The sequence below is a fragment of the Schistocerca americana genome, chromosome 3, assembly GCF_021461395.2.
Source record: "Schistocerca americana isolate TAMUIC-IGC-003095 chromosome 3, iqSchAmer2.1, whole genome shotgun sequence".
NCBI classification, from domain to species: Eukaryota; Metazoa; Arthropoda; class Insecta; order Orthoptera; family Acrididae; genus Schistocerca; species Schistocerca americana.
Genome location: NC_060121.1, coordinates 894166654 through 894193582, shown reverse-complemented (window position 1 = coordinate 894193582; position 26929 = coordinate 894166654). Strand labels below are relative to the sequence as shown.

General features: G+C 37.4%; 1 protein-coding gene across 1 annotated transcript in view; it reads right to left on the bottom strand.

Moving 5' to 3' along the window:
- Nucleotides 1-276: 276 nt before the first annotated feature.
- The window catches only part of LOC124605918 (protein N-terminal asparagine amidohydrolase), a 245951-nt gene continuing 219298 nt past the window's right edge, over nt 277-26929 (bottom strand). Inside the window, exons 3-8 of the mRNA XM_047137871.1 lie at nt 21976-22041; nt 20012-20194; nt 18158-18265; nt 16087-16187; nt 8600-8761; nt 277-2976 (exon numbers count right to left, since the gene is read on the bottom strand). Of these exons, the coding sequence (XP_046993827.1) occupies nt 2851-2976; nt 8600-8761; nt 16087-16187; nt 18158-18265; nt 20012-20194; nt 21976-22041 (746 nt within the window). The 3' untranslated portion in view covers nt 277-2850. The remainder of the gene's footprint in view (nt 2977-8599; nt 8762-16086; nt 16188-18157; nt 18266-20011; nt 20195-21975; nt 22042-26929) is intronic.

Genomic DNA, 26929 nt, shown 5'->3' with positions numbered 1-26929 from the left:
GTAGGGAGTATGCATACATGAATTAGATGAAAGGAAGATTATGGTTAGAAACTCCCTTAAAACACTGAGTTCATTAGTGGCAATGTACAAACTCAGGATAGACAAGGATGGAGGGAGCAAACTAGCTCTGGTCATTTCAGAGGAATGATCCGAGCATTTACCTTAAATGATGTTAGGAAAAAAACTTTAAATTTATTCTCTCTCTCTCTCTCTCTCTCTCTCTCTCTCTCTCTCTCTTCGATATTCAGTTTACGTAAGCAATTAATAGTCTTCATCTTATAGTTGTGTAATTTTTTTAATGCTAGCAACTTTATATTACAGTTCCCTGATATTTACAATATTTTAATATTGTGCCAGACAACTGTGATACAAAGATATACAGTAAAAAAATAAATGTTATCCACGTTGAAAGTCACTTAAAATGTACAAAAATACAAATCTGTGGCAAATTAACTTCATTAATGTAAATTTCTACCATTTTTAAGAAAGACATTTATTGTATAGTACAAAATGATTTAAGTAAACTTGTAACAAACATGAGGCATTCTATGGCATTGCCTCTGAACACCTTCAAATACATACAAAACTAAAATATGTACTTTGTCATAAAATATGAACACGAACAACAAATAAGATGTAGCTGTTGTGTCTTTGCAACAATCTCTCAACAAATTTACAAGCATACAAATTAATCTGGATTCTCCAGAACTATTACTTAATATATAAAAACAAAATATTTCTCAAAACATTATCTCTCACAAAAGAGAGCCAACACTAATGACAGCTAAAAGTTGAATAATCTCTGGTATAATCACACATAGAGCTTTCAAGTCACATGCCCAAACAGTGGGCCACAAAAGAATTCAGTCTCATATCTGTGAAACCATTAATGAACCTACAATATTTATTTTCTCTTAGCATTCACACAATAGATATGGAATAATTGATATGTAGGTTTCTTTGAATAAGTGACTATGTTGGCGTTATTTTCCTTGAGAGACCCCGACGAAATACAGCAGTTTAAGAAAAACATTATTTGAATCACATTAAAAGTAAATTGTGCATTACACCTAATTTCTTTTGTTTTTGTGCCGACTTCTAGGGATAATGCTTTTTCAACACTATAATGTTAAATTAACAGTACATAAATGCATAAAAGCATCAGGCAATTTGTCAGTTGCATAAACAGCAGGAAATAAACATGCAGCCCACAAATGACTTCCCAGAACAATCAGTTGATTTTATATCAGGAAATAACAAGTGAAAAATTGTATGTTTTAAAAGAAAAATACAGTTCTGTAATACAGTTTCTCCAAAATTGTTTTTTTTATAATAATCATTTCATTGATTTCCATGAAAATGGCTTTTCTTTTATAAATTTGTATACTGAACAGATTATCTCTTCTAAGTAAGTCATGCCATGAACATCACAAATATTCTCAGGGCAACACAGTGCCTCATTTTCTTTATTTGTTACTACTTACTTCTAAAAGCACCTAGAAAGAGATGCATCAGTCAGGTAATTAGAACAACCACAATTCAACATAGACTGTCAAGACTTTAACAACTTATCTTTGAGGACAACCGTGTATTGAAATTTGCCTGCATAGTTTTACAGTGACTATCATTCTTTGATTACTAGAAGTAAAAAAGCAACTGTAACAGAATGTCCTTGTTACACTTGTTTTGCCTATTAAAAGATGGTGTTTTGTATTCTAGGAACTTCTGAGCATACACCATTAATGCACTTATGTGGATGTAAGTGGAAAGAAGCTAAAAAATAACAGTAAATATGTATGTGGAAAAAAAAAGATGAAGAAGAAGAATACTCCCATGAAACTTAATCTTAGTGGCTAATGGTAGGTGAGCATTCACATGAGATTGTTGTGTGCATGTACCCACACCGCATCACTAATCAATAGATGCTTCATGTGTAAAGACAATGTGAGAATTTATCGAGTACTACATGACAGAGTTCACTGTACTCCACTGTCATGAATAAGCCTTCATCTGATGATGTACTCTGAAGAATATGTAAACTCATAAAGGCATGTGCTTAATGCCTCAGTAGTTACAGTATTAAGAAGAATAAAGTATACACCAGTAGTTCCACTACATATCTTTCAAATTCTATAAAGTTAATATACAGCAATAACTTTGTGATATGCCCTTTATTTACTAGATTGCCCTCACATGTTCAAGACTTAGTTATACAAGGAAAGTGTTTCCAAAAGTAATGACACAAACTTTAAAAATAGTTGCTGTAGTTGGGAGCAAACCCCAGATAATCAGCCAATTTGGGGGATCTTATTAATTATGTAATGGAGATATGTATTAACAACTTGTGTGAATGACAGTTCACTCCTGGCACCTGAACTTTTCACAAAAAAATGCCTGTCACTAGTGATCAACATTAAACACCTTCTCCATCTAACACCTGTAACAGCACTATTACTGATTATGAGAGATCATCAAATTTTTCTTTTCTTTTCTCATTTTCAAAAAATTTGATGAAATAAACAGCCATGCAGACATTTGTTCCAATAATTATTCTGAAAAAGCTTTTCACAATAATGCCTATCCTTGCTTTCATACGGTGACACTATACTACAGTGAAGTATAACAGTGATATGTAATATATACAGCAGTAGTATAAACAGTCACAAAATATCTCTCAAAAATAAAAGAAGCATTGTAATAAAAAGGAAAAGGATTACAAGGTAGTGAAAACTAATGACATAGAATTAAGATTACAACTGTGTCAGAAGCACAAGTGATTCACTTTACTTGCTGTCCCACCATTTGAGGTGAGTTTCAGAAATGGGCACCACTGCTGACTTTTGCCAGCAATCAGTAGCGTATCGGCACCCACTGTCCCGTGTTCTCGTCCCGTCGGTAGTACCGTGGCCTATTGTCCCTGAACACCGTGATTGCTGGGAAGGGATGCTCTTGGATGTACTTCAGTGTTGCACGTATCTTAACATTGAGAAAAACTCTGTCAGTTAAATGTTCATGAGGAACATCTTGGGTGAAACACAAAAATGTATGGAATAACAGTACACAACAACATTATATGTTTTAGTGTTGAGCAGTCATCAGGCACATAAATGACATTAAAATCAATGCTAAGCTACTGAGCAATGTCCTCATTTAGAACTATCTATTTAAGACACACATATACACACACTGCTACACTGTCCCGATGCATCAGCTCGACTGGGCTGAGGAGCTTTGTCAGCTGGAATGAGTGAAAGGAATAAGAAGGTGAAAGGAATAAAAAGGTGAAGGGGAAAGGAAGGGTTGAAAAGGAAGGTGGCAGACAGGGAAACGAATAGGAGTGTGGCACCAATGATTCAACCTTGGTGCAGGTACTCAACATTAAATGAGGCACATAATGAATTGGAGGAATGGGTTGAGGGGTGTGGGAGGAATGGATTGAGAGTTGTGGGAGGGGAGGTAGAAAAGGGATATGATCAGTGAGCAGGAGATTGGGAACAAGCATGGCATAATGATGGACCAGAATATTTTATAGATTGGGTTTTAGGGGAAGGGAGTGTATAACAACCTGGGAGAGGTGGCAGAAACATCTTTCTCATCTCTTCTAGAGTGGTATTCCACTACCTACCCAATCTCTGGAATATCCTGGTTCATCCTTATGCTATATGTACTCATAACTCCTTGCCAAATGGCTTGTATCCATGAGGAAAACCTATTCTATCCACCAACACTGTACATCCATTCCAGTCCATTAATACACACCCAGTGTTGACTCTGATGTTTCTCTTTTCTATCTCCCCCCACCCCAAACATACTCCACCACATCCTTACCCTGGTCCCTTGTTGCCTCTCTCTCCTTTTGCTCCACCACTCCCTCCCCCTCCCATCTTCCTTCCGCCTCTCTCCCAGTCCATTTGGCAACCCTCTCACCCTCCAGGCCACACTGCTGGGAAAATGTAGCCAATGGGGACAATACTGACATGCATGTATATGCATGTTTTTGTTAGTTAGTTCTGAAGGACATTTTGTGAATGTTCCAAAATGATTTCAATCTTGTATGTGTGCCTGAAAACAGCCAAATGTCTTTGCTATTGGGTAATTTGTTGCTTTGCCTCTTATCATTGTTTATAAAAATATGAAAATGATCTGAAAATTACAAACAAAATCATATAAATACAAGGAAAATTGAAAGGATCCATTACTGAGAATGAGTGAAGCATGTTACAGAATGCTTTTTTACTCTCTTCAGAAGCTCCTTTATGACCACTTTAACTCTGCTGGGGACATTTTCAATTAGGTGCCTGAATGTCAGTGGGGAATGGCAGTGCATTCTTCCTCAAGAACTGGAACCAGAGAAGTTCATGATGTTGGAGTATGGAGTGAAGTTGATTTTCTGACTCATCCCACCGTCAGGTCAGGACTTTGCGCAGGACAGTCCATTTCAGAAATGTTATTGTCCACAATCCAGTGCCTCACAGATGTAGCTTTATGAACCAGTGCTTTGTCATCCTGACACAAACAATCATCATCTCTGGTGTGTTCCTTAACAGTATGAAGTACACAATGCTGTTAAATGTGTTCATATCCTTTTGCATTTAATGATTTCTTAAGCACAGTAAGAGGATCACACCCGGACCATGAAAAACATTCCCATTCTGTAACACCATAACCTCTGTACTTCATTGTTGTCACTACACGAAACATCAGGTTCTTCAGGCATTTGCCAAACCCAAACACTTCCAATAGACTGCCACATCTTATAGTGTGATTCATCACTACAAATCACTCATTTCTGGTCATCCACTGTCCAGTGGCATCACTCTTTACATCACTTCAAGCATCACTTAGCACTGACTGCAGAAGTGTGCAGCCTATCAGGAGTTTTGCAACTATTGTACCCCATTCTTTTTAACTCCCTATGCATGTCATTGTACCAACTATACTGCTGGTAGCACTTTGAAACTCAGAAACGATTCCTTTCACTGACTTCATGTGATTTTGTACAACTGACCTCCACAGTCCTTGATAGTCCTTGCCCATCAGTATATGAGGCATGCCTCGTCTTGGTTAAGCTGGGGTTGTTTCTTCACATTTCCGCTTCATAATCACATCACCAATCATCAGCTAGAGCAGATTTAAAAAAAAAAAAAAAATTGAAATGTCCCTGCTGCACCTGTCAATCAGATGACATCCAGTGAATAGTCCATATTCGAGGCCACTGAGCTATCCTGAAGGAGCCATTCTATTATTCTGGTTCTTTACTGACAACACGATTCTCCCTCTCACGACATCTAGTGGTCAATTCCAAATTTCATAGGGCTGTCCAGATACTTTTTACCAGGTAGTGTAAATCATGCAACACTAAATCAATTGTGACTCTCTTAAGAAAAAAAAATCCTATAGAACATTACTCTCAGGATTTACAATGAAAATATCCCAGCTAATAAACATCCATCACATCTGTACTGTGATACAATGAGTGTGGTGGCACAGTAATGAAAGAGTGCACTCGTATTTGGGGGGAAGGCAGTTAAAATGCTCATCTGCCCATTCAAATTTAGTTTTTCTGTGATTTCTCTAGAGTGCTTAAGGTGAATGGCAGGCTGTATTTGGTTGAAGTCCAGGTAGTGAGTACACATAACCACAAAACTTGCAGCACCTGAAGAACATAGCTGGGTCAGTATATTGTGCATAAAATGGAAACAACAACTTGGCAGAACACGTGGAAACACATGATTAATTACACTATTAATTACCAGAACTTCAAAATTCACACTGCTGAATATTTGTTCATACATATACCCAGATATAAACTGCGCAGCACTAATATGATGGTCAATGCAAAGAACTTAATAGAAGAATTAATTTAATGTTTTGATAGTAATGTTGAATCTATTGTAACAGCAAAACAACAGTTGTGCTGTAACTGTAAAAATGTCAAAGAAAGCATACTGAACAAGAAGATAATATGCAAATTTTTAGTTATGTAAACACAGATGATGTGACTTACCGAACGAAAGTGCTGGCAGGTCGATAGACACACAAACAAACACAAACATACACACAAAATTCAAGCTTTCGCAACAAACTGTTGCCTCTTCAGGAAAGAGGGAAGGAGAGGGAAAGACGAAAAGATGTGGGTTTTAAGGGAGAGGGTAAGGAGTCATTCCAATCCCGGGAGCGGAAAGACTTACCTTAGGGGGAAAAAAGGAAAAAAGGACAGGTATACACTCGCACACACACGCACACACATCCATCCGCACATACACAGACACAAGCAGACATTTGTAAAGGCCTTTACAAATGTCTGCTTGTGTCTGTGTATGTGCGGATGGATATGTGTGTGTGTGCGCGAGTGTATACCTGTCCTTTTTCCCCCTAAGGTAAGTCTTTCCACTCCTGGGATTGGAATGACTCCTTACTCTCTCCCTTAAAACCCACATCTTTTTGTCTTTCCCTCTCCTTCCCTCTTTCCTGATGAGGCAACAGTTTGTTGCGAAAGCTTGAACTTTGTGTGTATGTTTGTGTGTCTTTCGACCTGCCAGCGCTTTCGTTTGGTAAGTCACACCATCTTTGTTTTTTGATAAATTTTTCCCACGTGGAATGTTTCCCTCTATTTTTATATATATATATATATATATATATGATGTATATGTATATATATATATATATATATATATATATAAGTAGTGTTGATATTAATTAGAGATTTAAATTATTCTTTAGTATTTTATTCATCATCAGCAACTGTAATTGTATTTATCAAAATAATCAGCAACGAGTTGCACAAAAGAACTTTTATTTCCCTAACCAGTTTCAGGCACTTAGTGCCCTTCTTCAGAAGGCTATAACTATTGCATTATTTGTGAGTGTCAACAAGATGCACACAGCATACTGCTGTTGTCATGTTGTTCATATTTGCCTGTACAAAAATGGTACAAAGAATCCAAACAAGTGCAGACACTATACCAGAACTTCACTTGTTGTTTCACTTCCTTATACAATCTTTGTACAGGCACAATGAACCACATGACCATAGCAATGTGCTGTATGCATCTTACTGTTGAAACTCACAAATAATTTGATAGTTATAACCTTCTGAAGAAGGGCACTAAGTACCTGAACCTGGTTCTCTCTCTCCTCTCTCCTTGGAAGGTCCAATGGTACCGACAAGCTGCCGTATCATCCTCAGCCCACAGGCGTCACTGGATGTGGATATGGAGAGGCATGTGGTCAGAACATCACTCTCCCAGCTGTAAGTCAGTTTACGAGACCGGAGCTGCTACTTCTCAATCAGGCAGCTCCTCAGTTTGCCTCACAAGGGCTGAGTGCACCTCACTTGCCAACAGCCCTCGGCAGACTGCATAGTCACCCATCCAAGCTCTAGCCCAACCTGACAGTGCTTAACTTTGGCGATCTGATGGGAACTGGTTTTACCACTGCAGCAAGGCCATTGGCAGAACCTGGCTAGGGAAATAAAATTTATTTTGCACAGCTGGTTGCTAATTATTCTGATGAATAATATTATTCTGCATATACTGAAAATTCTGTGCACTTGTTTTGCATAGTATGTACATATTATGTCCATATATAGAAATATTTTCTTGTTTCTTCCTTTCTATGTCATGAAACATGTAGCTATTTCACATATATTAGACAATATTTATAAAATATCAATTGTCTATGAATGAATAATGAAATTCGATTAAATAAATTGTTGTTAACAAGAGGCAGAAAGTGACTACCAGAAGTAACTGCTGATAACTATGGCAATTTTAAGAAAAATTTAAGTATTATACCAATAGCTAAAAAGTGAGCTGCTTCTGAAACCTAATAAATTGAAAACATACAGTAGGTAGTTAAGTCCCATGAAGTAAATAGAGAGCATCAGCATCTTTTTATCAAAGGTATTTGAATGACTATTCTCTGAAACAATGACTTTTTCAACAACTTAAAATATTTGGGATAGCCTACTGCATTGGAGCTGAGGCTGCGAGATTTGTTACCTACTAATGAGTCATACAAAGGCTGAGTGTTATGTTAAAATGGTAAACATTAGAGTTTTTTGCACTATTTAAAGTTTCAAAATTATATCTCTTGAGGAAAAAGCAACTAGAAGCGTGTTGCTCGTACACCACCAAACTGCATAATTCTCTGCTTCACTGTTCCAGTGAGATTCACTGTTCTAGGTGGAAGAGGTGGCGAGGGGATGGGAGGGTTGGAAAAAAAAACTTTCCATTTGTCCATTTGTCAGGTTTTGTTCCTTCTACCTTACAACTCCAGTTGCTTTTGTAGATGAAATAGCTCTTATGCAAAATCTCTAATAACAATCAAACAACTGCTAGTGCAGCCTGCTATTAATTCAGCTTTACAGGTCAAAAACAAATAGGAAAATGTTGATTTATGATCAAATATGTTGAATTTGTTCAACCACTTCTTTCCATATCCTATGCTTTTTGGGTTGCCCAATGCGTAACACAATATAAATATTTGCTGGGAATTTTTAGTTTCTCCCAGCATACTCAATAATCTATGGTTGACAGCAAGACAAAATTTCACTGATCATTGAATTTTTGTACATACACATAGCATAATGACAAACCTGCATTACAAAGTGTGGTGGCTCTACTTCAGGTGATGTGCTTAAATGTTGCAGTATAAGTTCATCCGGTTGTTCGAGCCACAAGTCAACTCCACGCAGAGGGTCATAATTGAATGGTCCAATTCTTAACAGACCCAGATTGGAGTCATAAATATCCAGCACCTGCAAATTAATATCACTACATTAGGAAACGTTCACTGCAACCTTTATTACTTTCTGTAAATGAAATATCTCATCTGTTGTAACAAGTAATAAATTCTGGCTTGCAGAGACAAGTGATATCTTTGACTTTTTTCAAAAAATGGTTCAAATGGCTCTAAGCACTATGCGACTTAATATCTGAGGTCATCAGTTGCCTAGACTTAGAACTACTTAAACCTAACTAACCTAAGGACAGCACACAAGTCCATGCCCGAAGCAGGATTCAAACCTGCAACCATAGTAGTAGTGTGGTTCCAGACTGAAGTTGACTTTTTTAACTGTTGTTTCAGAGAGATATTTGTAATTCCATGTTTGTCAAATGTATTCTGTATTTGTGCTGCTTTTCATGTATTCTGCTCAAGCGTCCAACAAGTTACTTTTTTCTTTATCACAAACACATAGTTCTTAGTGTAGATCAACATTCCCACACAACAACAATCACACTTAAACTTATCTAAATGTCAAAAATGGTTCAAATGGCTCTGAGCACTATGGGACTTAACATCTATGGTCATCAGTCCCCTAGAACTTAGAACTACTTAAACCTAACTAACCTAAGGACAGCACACAACACCCAGCCATCACGAAGCAGAGAAAATCCCTGACCCCGCCGGGAATCGAACCCGGGAACCCGGGTATCTAAATGTCAATGTATGCCTTACAGCAATGACAAAAGGAACTGAAATCATAGCATATTATAATAAAGTGTTTAATTTTGACAAATTAAAGGGAAAAAAGAAGGAAAAGAAAGTTTGCAAGAGTGTGTTAATAAAAAAAAAAATAATTAAAGCAACATAAAGGGTAAAACATTTAGGATGCTGTATCAAGAGAGAGATGCTGAAGGGAAAGAACTGAACAAGAAGTTTGTTCTCCAGCACAGAAGGCTCAAAGCCAACACAGATGGTAACAACCGATAAAAGAAATACTAATGGTTATGAGACTGATATGCTAGATAATTAATAAGTTCTTTTGTTTTTAGAGAAACAGATGAGAAAAGGAAAATCAGATAGGAAAAAGTCTAAGGATTAGATAAGGCAAAAGATGAAAAAAAAGAAGGAAGATAAGTGCCTAATTCTTCATGGATGATCATGTCAGTAGTGACAAAGAACACACTTTTTTCAGACAAGAATGAGGAAAGAAATCTGCCGTGTCATTTTCATATGAACCATTGTATGAAATTATGTAAGCAGGCCACAAATCACATGTACCAGGATTTCCAGACTTGGATTTGAAGCTCATTGTCCTTGAACGCATGTCTAATCTGCTAACTGTGCCTCCTCACTCGATAAGAATGAGCAGAAGACCTAAAATGAGACAGAAATGAAAGAAAGAAAGAAAACTAAAATGGTAAACCAAAGACCACACCATTCAGACTAGAGAGAGGAGAAATCACTGAGCAAACAATGATGCATCCAAGGCAGAATATAGAACTGACTAGAATTAAAGTTTTTTATTTTCCTGGTTAATTTATCTAACACTAAAATAGAGGAATTCTTCCTAAGTGTAGATGAAAACACTGGGAAAATGGACCATTAATATGAAATCCATTATATTTACTTGGACTGGAATTGCACCAAGTCACAGAACAGCAGTAATTTCTATGGTTATGATGGTATGGAAACATTAAATATGGCATGCCAGAAGGTTTGGTGCTTGGCTCCCTCCTATTCTTGGCATACATGAACAATTTATAAATGATATTGGAGTACCCTTAAGAAACTGTCACGTTTGTTGATGACACAGGTACACTGATAATGGGTGTAAACACATTCACATCTGTCAAAGCAAAAGAATAATGGAACAGGTCTATAACTGGTTCACTGCAGATAACTCACCTTCACCTTATGTAGACTCATTGTGGAATTTCAGACTAATTAAAATTACTATCAGGTATCAGGAGTAGAAATCAATGGGCAACACTTTTTTTTTAAATGTGTATGAAATTTCTAGGCATCCAAATACACAATGAACTGAGATGCAGCAATGTCTGGATAAGTTGACTAAAAAGCTCAATCCTGTAGGATTGCATTTTAAATTATTGTATTGACCTGCAAATGAAATTGCTAGAACATTTTGCAGAAGCCTCTTCAGAGCTCTAAAGATTCTTCCACTCATGTGCAAAATATATTTACCCTCTGAATGTATTTATAATCAATCAGAAAAGTGCATTTAAAATGAAACGTGAAATTCACCAACACAATTCTGTAAGCAAAAATAATTTCCAAATAGACCATGCACCCTTGTGTAGGGTACATGATGTCATTTTATATTCTGGCGCAAAAGCTGGTAGACATCAAACAAGGAAACATAAAATCCTCAGATATTCAAAAAGAAAGTAAAAGACTGTATCTTATTAGCTCCTCCTCCTCCTATAATTTAGTACAATATTTGGAGTTGAGGCACCAAGATGTAAAATTCTGTTAATACTAATGTACACATTATGCAGGTTTTAACTTTTCCAATATTAGACAGCTGACAAAGGTCCCTGAAATCAGTAAAGTTATATGAATGCATAGTATGGAGTACACATAAAAAAGGGGAGTAGACTATTTCAGAGTAACTCTTCTTGGGAAAAGAGAGAGAGAGAGAGAGAGAGAGAGAGAGAGAGAGAGAGAGAGAGAGTTTGTGTAAGTAATCTGCACAAAATTGCTGATGAAAACAGTGCAGCATTGGTCATAATTTGTTGTATGGCTTCTTTCTGTTTCATTTATGTTTAGAGTATGGGAAGAATGATGGCTTAAACACATCTGCATGTGTTATAATTAATCTAATCTTGCCCTAGTGATTTCTACACAGAAGTGATACATAGGAGACAGTATGAGTCAAATTACATTAGCTCCATGGCATGTAGCTACTGTCAGTTGTCCAAGCAGGTGGTTGCGTCAAACACATCCATCATGTATGAACAACAAAGTGTAATTTGTTTTCTATGGAGCAAGGGGTGAATGCCCATGAAAATTCACAGGGAAGTGCAGCCTACCTGTGGGCAAAAGTGTCTTGCTTTGTGAAGTGTGAGGTGGTGGTGGTGTGAATTTGCATGACAATGAGCATTTGGCAAGGCTGCATTTGTTGCAGACTGATGACAATACTGGATGCAATGTTGAAAGTAGAGTGCTGTGTATACCTCAATGGTGTTTCCTAGAAGCTTGACATTTTGTATGAGAATGTTTACAAAACCATTCATGGGTCCTTAGGGTACAAGAAATTTTCATATCAGTGGGTGCTTAAGTAGTTGGATGACATGATGAAATGCAAGTGAATGGTTGTTTCACTGAATCATCTGCAATGGTATGCCAAGTAGGGTGACCATTTCTTGGACCCCTTTGTCACTTCCAATGAAATGTGAATACTGAATTCAGTGCTGGTATTAAAGCAGCAGAGCACCAGGAGGAAACATTCGGGTTCAATAGAAACAAAAAATAAAATTCTGTTCAGTGCCATCTGCTGGGAAGGTGACGTTAATGATCTTGTGGAATCACTGAGGACCACTCTCCAGTATTTCATGACACGACATGCCACCATCAATGTCAACAGTTATTGTTCCACAGTATCACACATACGGGCTGCCATCAGGATTAAGTGCTGAGATATTCTCAATGTGCACAATGAGCTTAATCCTTCATGACAATGCAAGGCCACACGTGGCAAACAAAATGGCCGACAAACTCCAGTCATTTCACTAGGAGAGTATCGACTAGTCTGGACTACCCACTACACAATCTGGACCTCATCCCTAGTGATTTACATGTTTTCCTGGCAGGACAGTGATTAATATGCAACAGTGAAGCCAAGATAGCAGTCTGACAGTGGTTCCACAGTCAGACAGATGAATTCTGGCACAGGGGCATATCAAATTTAGTGCTGTGATGGGGCAAATGTTTGAACTGGTGTGGGGAATATGCAGAAAAATAGTATAAGATAAACAGAATAGTACATGCATTTGTAATTACCTGTATGTACCTTATTTTGGCTAATGAAAAATTAAGGCAAAGACTTTCTGATTCAACCCTGTAGTATGTTCCCAGATTCATCATTTAAAGCTGATTATTGCAACTTTGTAAGTAGGCTTTCTCAGAATAGTTTGTGTCTATCTCAAGCACTTGCCAGTTCAGTTTTTTCAGCATCTCCATGATGTTCTCCTGTAGGTCAAAGAAACCTGTGACCATTCATGCTCTCCTTCTTAATACACATTCAATGTTCCATGTTAGTCCTGTTTGGTATGAATCCCACATACTTGAACAACACTGTAGAATGGGTTGCATGAGTGTTTTATAAGCAATCTCCTTTGTAGAATGATTGTATTTACCCTACTATTCTACCAATGATCAAAGTCTGCCACCTGTTTTACCTATGACTGGGCGTATGTCGCTGTTACACCCTAATCCTACCGTGTTATTTATCTTTGGTTCACACATTACACTTAGTTTCAATATACTTAACATGTATAGTACATCAAATTATATATTAATGGAAGAAGCAGCCACTGCAAGCTACTTCTGAAAACTATATCAACAACCAGTTAAGCTCACATTTATAATAATGGGAATTAAATCTAGATAACTTCTTTTTCCCTTTGCTTTTTCATATTTTTTATTTTTATTTATTTTTTTAAACATGGCAGTTATTCCCTGATGTCTCAACAGTTGTCCTACCATCCTATTACTTCTTCTGTCACTGTTTTCCATATATTTCTTTCTTCATCAATTCTCCGGAGAACCACCTCATCCCTTACCTTACCAGTCCACCTAATTTTCAGTGTTCTTCTGTAGCACCACATCTCAAATGCTTCAACTGTCTTCTGTTCCACTTTTCCCACGGTCCATGATTTACTACCATACAACACTATACTCAAAATGTATGTTCAAATTAAGATCTTTGTTTGATACCAGTTGACTTCCCTCCGCCAGGAATGCCCTTTTTGCCAGTGCTAGACTGCTTTTTATGTCATCCTTGCTCCATCCATCATGGGTTACTGAGCTGTCTAACTAGAAGAATTCCTTAACTTCATTTGCTTCATGAGCCCCAGTTTTGATTTTAGGTTTCTTGCTATTCTCATTTCTGCTACTTCTCATTACTTTCATCTTTCTTCGATTTACCCTCAATCCATATTCTGTACTCATTGGATTCTTTATTCCATTGAACAGATACTGTAATTATTCTTCACTTTTGCTGAGCATACCAATGTCATCAGTGAATCTTATTATTGATATCCTTGCACCCTGAATTTTAATCCCTCTCTTGAAATTTCCCCATATTTCTTCAAGTATAGATTGAACAGTAGGAGCAAAAGACTAGATCCTTGTCTTACACCCTTTTAAATCCAGGCATTTTGCTCTTGGTCCTCTGGTATTATTGTTCCCTCTTGATTCTTGTACATATTGCATATTATGAACCTTTCCCTACTGCTTACCTCTATTTTTCTCAGAATTTCGAACATATTGCACCACTTAACACTGTCAAACACTTTCCCAAATCAACAAATCCTATGTACATATCTTGATTCTTCTTCAATCTTTTCTTTTCCACTCATCTGTGTATTATTCTTGTCAGCAACTTGAATGCTCAAGCTATTAAGCTGATCATGTGATAATCTCACACTTTGTAGCTCTTGTTATCTTCGGAATTGTGTGGATGGTGTTCTTCCAAAAGTCTGATGGTATGTCGCCAGTCTCATACATTCTACATGCCAATGTGAATAGTGATTTTGTTGCCAACAATTTTTATAAATTCCATTTGAATGTCATCTATCCCTCCGGCCCTTTTTGCTCTTAAATCATCCACAGGCCTTTTAAATTCTAATTCTACTAATGAATCTCCTATATCTTCCCCTTGATTCCTGTTTCTTCTTCCATCACACCATCAAACAAGTCTTTACTAAATTGTGGTCTGAGTCTATATCTGCTCCTGAGTACACTTTGTAAGCCTGACCATGATATAATCTAACTGGAATCTTCCTGTGTCTCTCAGCCTTCTCCAAGTATACCTTTTCCTCCTCCTGTGATTCTTGAACAGAGTATTTACTTTTTGAAAGATTTCATAACGCCTTCAACTGCCATTCTCTTTATTTCATGTACAATTGTACAGTTTTGGTCTTAGGCCATTTTAAGGTATTTTATGAGTGATTTTTTTTAGTAGTAAATTATTCCATGTGTGTCGTTACTCCTAGGATTCCATGTTATGCTCATAAAATAAAACCAAGATGTTTTATGCCATTTTAAGAGCGCGTTAGTGCAAAGAGCTTTACAACAACTGCTTGAAAGTAATATGCTCCTAAAATAGTATAAAACATCTTGGATTTATTTTATGAGCATTACATGGAATCAGAGGAGCAACAACATTCATGGCATAATTTACTACTAAAAAAATCATCCATAAAAACTTGAAAATGACTTAAGGCCGAAATTGTACATGAAATAAAGAGAATGGCAGTTGAAGGCATCATGAAGTCTTTCAAAAGTTCTTCGCAGCTGCAGACACTATCATATTGAAAATTATGGAGTATTCACTGTTACCAACAGAAATTTATTGAAGAACTCAGTCTTTTTTACTCTCTCATTCCTACTTTGAAGCCCATATTCTCCCATAACCCTTTCTTCTACTCATTCCCCTCACAATTGCATTTCAATCCTCCATGACTATTAAAGTTTCATCTCTTTTTTTACATACTGAATTACCCATTAAATATCCTCATTTCTTTCTCTCTCTCTCTCTTCACCTTCTGCTTGTGACTTCAGCATGTAAACCTGCACTATTGTTGTCAATGTTAGTTTGCTGTCAGTTCTGATGAGAATAACCCTACTACTACTACCACCACAACCACCACCACCACCACCACCTCACATTTCTCTGAAAGAGATACATTTTCTCACACATGAGCTGCATTTTCCATTCACTCCAGTGTGAAAGGCAGTATCCAGAATTAATGCAGTCCAGGAAACTGTCACCCTCCTCAGTAAACCACTGCAGATGATTTTGTGACACTGTCATTCATGTGCCTTTCATCACGTTATCCAACTTCTTAGGCACCCACCAATATGAAACCCTCTGGTACCTCAAGGACCCATGAATGATGTCAGAAACACTCCCATACAAAATTCCAAGCTCCTGGGAAATGTCCTTGCAGCCACACACAACTGCATCCACATGAGAAGCACTGCTGTCAGTCAATGACGAGAGAGTTACTTGCACCACATTTACTTCAACTGCTCACAATATCCAGTGTTATCCAGACATGGCACAAAGTATAAGTAGGATTGATGGAAGACAAGTTGTTTTATAAGACATACCTGCTGGCCACCCCTCAGATGCCTGGCAATCCGCAGAGCCAGGTCGGGGCCCTTGTCTGGAAAAGTTGCTGGGAACAGTTCACCAGTCTTTGTGATAACACCTGAAATATAAGAAATATGGTAACCTCAATTTGTCGGAAGTTCAGGAACATTCAGGAACAGAGCCCTACAGTAGTTAGTTTTATTTTACTCCAGATCTTTAACTGTAATAACAAAACCTGTTTTGTGAAAATGAAGTAAAAACTGAATACCAATGATATTTATTGCAAAAGGCAAGAAAACACTGAGAGAATGATGCTTTCCTTTTCGTGTTCCCATTTTAATTTTGGTGAATAAATATTAGAAAGTTTTGAAAAGTGTAGGTTCTTTCTCATTCTCTTCTCCCCCCTACCGTCCCCCATTCAAACACACCCCAGCCTGCTGATTTACAAAATATGTACAATGCATGAATCAAGCTGCATAAAGATTCAATAGTAATAAGATTACAAATTTTTTTAAGAAATAGGTTCTGATTAATGTTTGAAATAAAATAACAAAAAGTTCTCTAGGCTCAACAACACTAATTCTGAATTCAGATTATTAAACCACTTTCTAAAATAATCATTTTAAGAATATACATTCAGAAAGTAATAGTGTTTCTATTAGAATATTTTTGTTCTAGGATTCATAAGTGTCAAAATTCAACATACATATTCTTCTTCAATAAGTCATTATCTTTGCTGTGAAACTGTTTTGTTGAATATGGCCTTTATATGTGTTAGTTTGTGAGTGGTGCAGTGATGTTGATTAACAGGTTCAAATATTGTGCAGAACATGATGAATAAATTAATGAATGAATTATAAATGACAAAAAAAATCTGAAAATATAATATAATCGGATAGATACAAAAATCTACTTACCAGGTGGTGACAGCAAAAAATGCACAAAGGTTAAGGAATTGTGTAAGCTTTTGGTGCTAGTGGCTCCTTCTTCTGGCAGAAGGGCAGAAGAGGAAGGAAGAGGCATGAAGCAAAATGACTGGTGAGGTTTAAGGACTGTTGAGAGTTACAGAAAAGTCCTCCAGTAAGTCTCCCATGACCTGGGGTTCTGGACAATTTTTCTGTAACTCTCCCCATTTCCTAAATCTCCTGAGTCCATTTCCTTCATCCCCCTTCCTTTTTCCTTCAACCCCTCTACCAGAAGAAGAAGCCACTGGCTCCAGAAGCTTGCAAGATTGCTTCACCTTAGTGTGCTTTTTGCTGCCACCACCTGGTGAGTAGATTTTTTTATTCATCCAATTATAATATGTTTTTAAAAAATTATTTTCATTGATATATTAACCCTCAAGCAGGCATGCCTATGTATAAAGTGCACCAATCACAAATAACAATTGTCTTGTACCACTCCACTGTTGTTTTACAATTATGAGCTCCTACCTGTTGCTTCATTATTGCTCTGTCTAACACAGTGGTAAGTTGTGTTGTCATATATCCAAGCAAGCAACAGTAATATAAAATAAACAGTGAGCTGGGTGAGGAAAAAATTATGAGCTGTGCAAGGAAAAGCCCCAGATTCTGTAATAGCAGCACAATCCCACAATGAGTCAGTTGTCTCCAAGATAATTAGTAATCGAATAAGTGTTCAGCTGGGTTCTGCTGAACTGCACTGTTTAATTCCCTGAGTGGGTCATTACTGTGGGATAACACTTGAGTGATACAATGAAAGTTTATGTTATTACTGCTTAATTTATCAGTGATTTAGGTCATATAAAATAAGTTTATTTTATCACTGCTTAATTAAACCTAGATTAAACTGTGAGTTTGATAGTACAAGTTTATCTTGGTAACATAGAGCCAGCTATTTTTTACATGTGTAAAAACTGTGCCATGTGCCTATTCATGTTACAAAAATTGGTGCACCCACCTGAGGGTTAACAAAGAATTTGAGAGAGATGCTTTTTGTTTGTTTGTTTGTAAGTAATGCATGACCTACTTTATATAAACACAATGTTACTGATTACTTAAAAAGCACTATTTGCAAGACAGTGTGTACTCCTCTACATTAATAACGAACAATGGCAGTCATACTGACCAACTCCATACACTATAGGCCAGTGTATGCCACTCCTGATGGTTGTATTAAGTTCCCCCACACATGCCAGTGTCAGGTCTATCTCCACTGGCTGCCGGTGAAATGCATCTGGAACATGTAAAAGTACCACATATGTGCATAGCAAACATGTAGTATTACTTTTGTCTGATTGACTGCTTTACTACTATCTTTGTATTGGTTGTTTACTGACACACTCTAGATCCTTGTGGGTCTATCACAGTTGGATCAATGAAGTTAGAAATAAATAAAATAAAAAAATAAGTACATAAATCAGTAGTGAGGGCATTTTTAAATAATGTGAAATGCAAAATTTAATACTTATAGTAATAACACAAAAATGCTGATAAACTGAGATATATGGTTTCATTCTGCTTCTTACTACAAAATGTAAAAAACCCACCCCCATCATGGGGAAACTTAAAGCCTAGTTCTGTGTCAATCACATGACTGTACTTGTAAGCTGTTTCAGTCAGTTAGGCATCTCTATTGAGTTTCATCTGTGTAGTCTGCTCACGTTAATGATACCAAAAATTTTCAGTCAGGAGAAATTGATGGAACACGAAGCAGTTTACTTCTGCTCTGACAGCATTAGTGCATGGGCACAAAAAGAATAGGAAGTATGTTATTGCTGTGTTTGGAAGATAAAATCATTTTGGTGAGTGATATAGCTAACAGGGGTGTTTTTATTGAAATATCTTTACTTTATTATCTGCATTTAACAGAATTTACAGTTGTGCTGATTTGTGGATGATTTTCAACACCCAGATATTCACAAGGAAAGGTAATAATCTTTTACATGGTCATTTGAGGGATGATAAAACTAGGTGCATGACTTATACCATAACTATTCATAGACCACAACATAATTATGATCTCTGTCTTTTTAAGAAATGATGTTTTGGAAAATAATTATTATGTTTCTTAAAACAAATAAATATTGGAGATAAATAATACCACTCTCTATGACAAATTATGAAAATCTGTCATAGGTGCACTGAAACAGATTAAAATCTGTCTGTCTGTCAAAACGTCTATTGATACAAACATTAACACATAATGATTTTTATACAATTCATCAAGATAACTCATGCAGGTACAATTAACAATTATAGAATACACTAAAGATACATTAATTAACTGCAAATATTGCACGATGCCAATGAATATTCTGTAAAAAATTTATTCTGCGGATACCATAATTTGTAAACTGTTTTTAGATTAACCTAGTGGCTATGTTGTTTAACTTACTTGTTGCAGCTATAATTATCTTTATGCATGGTTACATTATAAACCGCATAGCAAAACATGATGGTTTACCACCATATGATGATAATTGTTCATACTGTATATAGTAGCTTTTTCTGTTTCCACAACTGTATCAGAATCACATTCCATCTTATGTTGTAAAAAATGTAACATTACCTATAAGAGCTTCTATCCATATTAAACTGGAATATAAATAATGGAAGGAGAAAATATAATCCCTCAGCAAATAAACTGAACCATTGAGCAGTTGACAGTCACCACATAAACGAGACTAAAAATATTGCTGAGCTTTGTGACACTGGCCTTGTTACACACACACACACACACACACACACACACACACACACACACACACACACACACACACAAAACGCATAGTACTGCCTGAATGGATCAGTATAAAAAACAGTTGAGACTGTGGTCTTTATTGACATATTTTAAACATGACTGTAAACATTGTAATTAGTTATTTATCTCGTGTTTCAAAACAAAATATTTTCTAATGTCAGAGACACTTTATATACTGTACTGAAGGAAATGGTTATGTTTGAGTTATTTGGTGCTTACGCATGATATTGTAAAATAAGTCTTCAGAGTAGTGTCGGCTGTCAGAGAATCCACCAACGAGTTGCAGCTCGAGCCTGCCCTCTGCAAAGCCCATGCCGACTTCCTGGACTCGCTGCACCATAGTGGCAGCACATTCTTCTGTTCCTGCTCCATCCAGATGAGCTAGGGCCACAGCACCTGAACCTGACACAGAAAAACAGGCTTTGTTGCAGAACTTTTATAATTCCTTCAAAATAGCAACATATCACACAAACAATGCCAATACAAACAAAACTGAAAATAACTATATTATGAATTGACATCACTGCATTGTTACCATGACATTACCACCAACACCACCACAATTTCTGAAACTGTATGCAGCATACTAATAAGGAGTTGACAACATCCTTATTACAATGAATTGATTTCATGCCAATTTTCAGTTTTTCAATGGTGTATTCATTAATTATGTTACTGTTAAAATGACCATAGCATTGGTGGAAATCAGTTTCTTAGTTATTGCATGTTCTATGGATCATATTTAAAAAAAAATTACTATGGTGTGTAACATATTAGTAGGTTTGAAATCAAATTACATTTTCTCTGTGAAAAATAGGATGCATACTGGCAATTTACTTAACTGGATTTTTACTTTTATCATAATCTGCAACGATATTCAAAAAATGTAAACCAACCATACACAGACTTTATTCGTTCAGAACTTCATCTACGGAGTAGATGGAGAAGCTAAAGAAAGTTGGATGTAAGTAGTTTCATTTTATAGCACCATTATGCAGAGCATTACAAAATAACAAATGCAATATATGCACTGTGTAAAAGAACAGCTAATGCACAGAGATCATAAAGAAAATGTTGGTGTTCAAAAATGTTCAGACATAGAGCACTGTACAAAGTGCACAGAGTTAGTATCCTATGACTACAATATTAGCTTTAAAGCTTGAAATTAATGTGAAACTAGAAATGAAATATAAAGAATAGATGCTAAATACACCACACATAATTATGACCTATTCCAACACTATGGTCCTTGTTATCATCATTTTCAATAAGCACATTCTGTGGCTTGAGGTTTAGACAAAAATTATGAAGTACTACTACTATGTGCATGACGTAGGCACTACATTATGTTGGCAGCTCTATATTATGACTGAGTGGTACTGAGAAACAGAATTATGCTTTCGACCCATATAGAAGTGAATATCTGAGAAACTGGCAAGACATCTTTTCATAAAAGTTTGTAAATACAATGTGAGGCTACAGATAGAAATAAAACTGGTTCAAGACACAAAGGAATTACATTAGCTGCCAGTGGTCACTGATTAAATCAATATGGAAAGTTGAAAAACTGTGCTGGACGGGGATTCAAACTCAGGTTTCCTGCTTACTAGGCAGCTGCACTGAGTACTGCACCATCCGGACACAGTGGTCATTGCAACTGAATGGCTTATCCTAGCACGCTTCCTGTCAAACCCATTAATTCCTTTGTGTCTTGATTCATGGTGCCTGCAGGATCAAAATGGTATCTAATAAAACTGGTTCACATGAACGTCAGGAGCATGCACACAACCTACAATCTCAAAACTGATGACAGTGTGGTTCAAGCCCTTCTGGTTCTCAGCATTTCAATTTATCTTTTTCTCATTCTTGTGTCTCGCTAATCTTTTTCCTTACCCTGCTCATCACTTTTCTTGTCCTTTCATTCGCATTGCCTGTCATTAACTTCAGAGTATTCTTTCCCTCTCGGAGCGCAAGTAAGAACATTTTGCAACACAAATACATTGCTCGCAGTATTTTGAGACCCTAACAATGACACTGTCAACTATAAACTAGTCTCAAAAGCTAATTTATCAATAAAGCAGCAAATGTCTGTTATATTTTGAAACCTGTAGCAATGAGTTTATCAGATAAATGTTTGTTCACAAAATATATGTTTTTACATCACTAATGAGAGGATGGCTTACCTGAATGTCTCAGCACAACAATGATGCATGTTGTAGCATCATCAGACCCCAAGATAGTCACATTTTCTGCAAAATAAATACCACAAAGCATTTATATATGATAAAGAGAAGGCATTAAAATATTGCATGTACAAAAATTTAAATTTGCGGTAGTCTTCTGAAATTCATTTCTAACAAGAGCGTTGTAGTAAATCATACATACGTGAAGAACGTAATGTAATATAAATAAGGTTATTGAAATAAATAAAACAGTCAGGAAGATGTTAGCTGAATCAAATGTCCAACATGCCTCATAATGGCAGGTGGGCTACCCTATCTTTTATATTTATAATTTTTCCTCCTCTTCATCTCCTCTCAATAAGAACATTTATATGACACTTTCAGCCCTCTACATGTTAATGTTTCTATGATCCTCACTGCTAATGATACAGTATGACTACAGAGATCATCACGTGGGTATTACATTAATTCTGCAGTTAATTGCTTGACAAATATTATCGTCAGCTATGCAGCTGAAATGACTCACTACACGGATACTCTACATTGCTCTTAGTTAAATGATCAGCTCGCTGCAATCCCGCTTCTACTGTAAATACCTTTATACTGACCATTCGTTATTTGACTAAATATGCAGTACAATCTGATTAGCATGTATCTGACATGGGTTAGCACCATCACAAAGCAATTACTAAGGAATGGGTGTCGTTGAAGTCCCGTTACATTGATGGCAAGCAAACGTTCGCAAACCACCTGTATTGCCTCAAAAAACAATTGCATCTTAAATATTGAAGGACAGATGTCCACACTGTCACAATATGTTGAAATACAGCAACGGCAACAGATGAAAATTTGTACCCAACCAGAGTTCGAACATGGACCTCCTGCTTACTAGGCCAACGCTCTGACCATTGCACTATCGGGACACAATGGCCAACTTGCTTGTAGGGCCTATCCACTCATACAAACGTTCCTTGTAAGATGCAAATTCCCATCTTTGCCGCATACAGTACTCCCCTCCCCCCCTCCCCTCCGATCTCCATCCATTATTCCTCTCGCTCACAGCCACACTGTATTCCTGCAAGGGTTCAGTCGATGACGTGCGTCTAGCACTGAGAACTTTCGATGGCCCGTCGAGACCTGTATAATTATACAGGATGTTTCAGGAGGAATAGTAAATGTTGTAGGACGTGGTAGTATAGAAAGAAATGCCGTATAACATGTATCCAAGTTTTATTGAGTACACGCAGTTGGGTTCAATGCATTTTCATTTCGTTTGTTGGTCTTTACAGTACCCCATTGTCTCTACTTCCTTGAAAATGAGCTTCCAGCATTATTGGAAGAGGTTCCTTTGGCTACAAGAATGCATATTTTCCACCAGCATGACTGGACTCCTGCACATTCTAGTTGTCAGGTGACACATCATCCAAACCTAACATTTCCCAGAAGATGGATCAGTAGATATGGGCACTTTTCTTGGCCACCAAGGTCCCCGGACCTGGGCCTTATAACTTTGGATTTTTGACTGTGGGGTGGTTGAAACAATAAGTCTACACAGAAAAAGTAAACCTAAGAGCCGATTTGATCGTTCGTATTACGAATAGTGCAGCCCTCATGAAAGAGTGGAAAGGCAACCTCAGAAGAGCTACACGTGATGTTATCAAGAGAAGTCAAAAGTGCATTGAAGTTGGTGAAGGAATTTTTGAAAATCAACTTGAACATCCTATTTTGCCTTTGCTTTGAGTTTGTTAGGGTTACACACTAACAGTTGTATCTCTGTACTCAATAAAAAGTAGACACATTTATATGGATTTTTTTATGCAATTCGTCTATACTACCACCTGCTGAAACATCTACTATTCCTCCTGAAACACCCTGTAATGCATTTATTTGTGGTGTTTGTTCTTTTGGAATGTCCGAAAGAAAACATACACACACACACACATTTCTGCCTTAAGTGCTATTGGGAGGATGTCTGGTAACTCAGTGATAGTGACAGACTGCAGCTGCATTAACCTACTCATTTCACTAGATATATTTGTAATTTTCTGAACAATTCATCTTTAATAAGTGACAGCGATTTGGAAAATTTACATTGGCGAGATGGTTACTTTATCCTTTAATTACAGTGTCTCTCATCATTTACTTTAAGGGAAACCTGCTTCTTTGTGCCCTAGCCTATACTACAGCAAAGAGAAAATGCTCACATTATTGATACTGGATGTGCTACTGCAACTTTAGCCAAAGAATCAAATCCCTCTGGATAAGTATATTTCAACTGAAATGGTTTTGCTCCTCCTCTACCGTCATTGAAAATGATCACAACCAAATTAAGTATAGGAGTCCTACAAAATCCTTGAGTTCATACTGCAGTGCTGTGGAGGTGAAATGGTTCAAATGGCTTTGAGCACTATGGGACTTAACTTCTGAGGTCATCAGTCCCCTAGAACTTAGAACTACTTAAACCTAACTAACCCAAGGACATCACGCACATCCATGCCCGAGGCAGGATTCGAACCTGCGACCGTATCAGTCGCGCTGTTGCAGACTGTAGCGCCTAGAACCGCTCGGCCACCCCGGCCGGCTGTGGAGGTGAAAAATGTAGTTGTTCACAATTATCAGATGACAGATGGAGTTTGTCAGATTCCATTAATTATGACTACAGTATTAATTATTGGTTCATTGGCGCTTTTCTGCCGTTTACTGTAACTGGTTTTTGGATGTTAGAGCTGGAAGAATAGAAACATCAGATTTTCGCAATATGGAATATTCTAATTCACTTTAAGTCTTCACGTTTCGAGCAACGGCAGAATATCCGCCAGAAGAACTGACAAGAAGCCAGGTCATGCCTGTCTTCTGGTGGGTGGGCCAATGACAGTGATCTCAATAACATTATTGTATAGCAAAGATACGTTGCCAAATCAGCCAGTGTAGAAGCTCCAAAATTGTGAATCGCGTCTGGTGAATACGCTTTCAAGGTTTCTGTCCGATTAGGAAAGTAAAACACAAATAATTGTCGCCGTTATTTAACTATGACGTTTCGTTTGCACTCAGTGCATCGATTACAAGTAATTACACTCTAGCCCCTAAACGTAGTTATCGAAATCCGAATAAGACTCATTGACATGTAATGAGGACATTCCGGCCCTTGCCACCCTCAACTTTGAGACGAAGCTATAGTCACTTCCGAGGCCACTGTGGTGTTTCAAAAGTCTAGTCAGGAAACATCACGTTTCTTTACCGCTTGAGCGACGCCAGGTAAGAAATGTTAATATATATATTTATTTATTTGTAGTATGTTAAGTGGATACTTGTGATTTAAAAAGATTTTGTTTCTTTTCTTTCATGTCGAGCGTGGCAGCAAGATGATCCAGTGGGGACTCCATACGCGGCGGACGAGAGCTAACCACTATTGCATCGTAGTCGACGGCCGGCGACTGGCAGAACCGTTGAAACATCATGCTGACCATTACTAAAGGATTTTTTTATATAAAATGAAAAGGAGTTCAATGTTGAATGTGGAATGATAAAGTTTGTAACTGGATGTCAATTGGTTATCAACTGTTAAATAAACTTGGAGTTGGAAGTTGGAACAGTCAGTTGACTCTGTTGTTACGACATACATCGTAATTATTACTTATGCGTGAAATTTACAAATTTTATTAAAATTCACACTTCTTGAAGAGATTCTGGCAGAATTGTATCAGGAGTGTGGACGATCTTTATTAACTAACTAGTTTAAAGTTTTATTAATGAGAAGTCGACACGTATTGACATTTTGAAAATAATCGATACTGTTAAGTGTATTAAAATTCTGTTTTAAAACTTTATCGGCGCTGTGATCAAGAAGATCGGTTTTAAAGTGGAATATTTCGTACAATGAGAACAGGATTGATTCTTTAGTGAGATTAATTAATTATTTAAGGAAAATTAGGAGAATTTCAATTTATTCTGGCAAAAATATGAAGGAGTGTCAAGCCGCACAAGGAACATATAGAAACTCTGTGACTTGGTTGAACTGTCAAAAAATTTTTTACGATAAAACTTTTCTACAACAGGGACCGATGAATTTTGCTGCGTCTATCCTTATCTTCCAGGTTGAATCTGCTACAGCTTAATGTTTTTCTTTATGGATTTTTCAAGTAACTGGGAAAAGAACTTATAATTTCTACTGCGGTGGACCGTCGAAATTGGGTACACGGTTGGGCTGTTGTGAAGCCTGTTAGTTTGCAGATTGCCTTTCTTTCCCCTGCTGCAGACATCGCTGCTGAGTCGCTGCGACAGGACCGGCGCCGGCCAGTGTGGCCGTGCGGTTCTAGGCGCTACAGTCTGGAACCGCGTAACCGCTAAGGTCGCGGGTTCGAATCCTGCCTCGGGCATGGATGTGTGTGATGTCCTTAGGTTAGTTAGGTTTAAGTAGTTCTAAGTTCTAGGGGACTGATGACCTCAGAAGTTAAGTCCCATAGTGCTCAGAGACATTTGAACATTTTTGAACAGGATCGGCGGTTCAGAGCACCACTCACAGAACACATCAGCAAGTACCCTTCCTGGTAGGGTAACTGAAACTTGGCAACAACGCAAAATATGTTTGGCAACTCTGTGTCCGACGAGTTACTTCCCTGACGGCACAGAACTATCCTGCTAAATTCACTTGATATTATCCTGTCATTTCAATTGAATAATGTGATTTTCTCTTGAGATGTGGGATAAGGGTATCAGTTAATCCTTTTGAGTCCACCAAAGTCTTCCACGCGGGAAATACAACTTCTCTCGTCTCTTATGTTGCGATTTATCTGTCATAGCGGCGACTGGGCCACAAGTAAGCCCTAGCTCCCGCACCTCTTCGCTAGCTACGAGGTAATGTGCTAGCCTACCAGGTTCCAGCTGCTTTCGTTCGACTTTCGAGGCTCGCTGAAGGCCAAGTTTTTAATTCCTTTGTAGCACAGCTACACGCAGA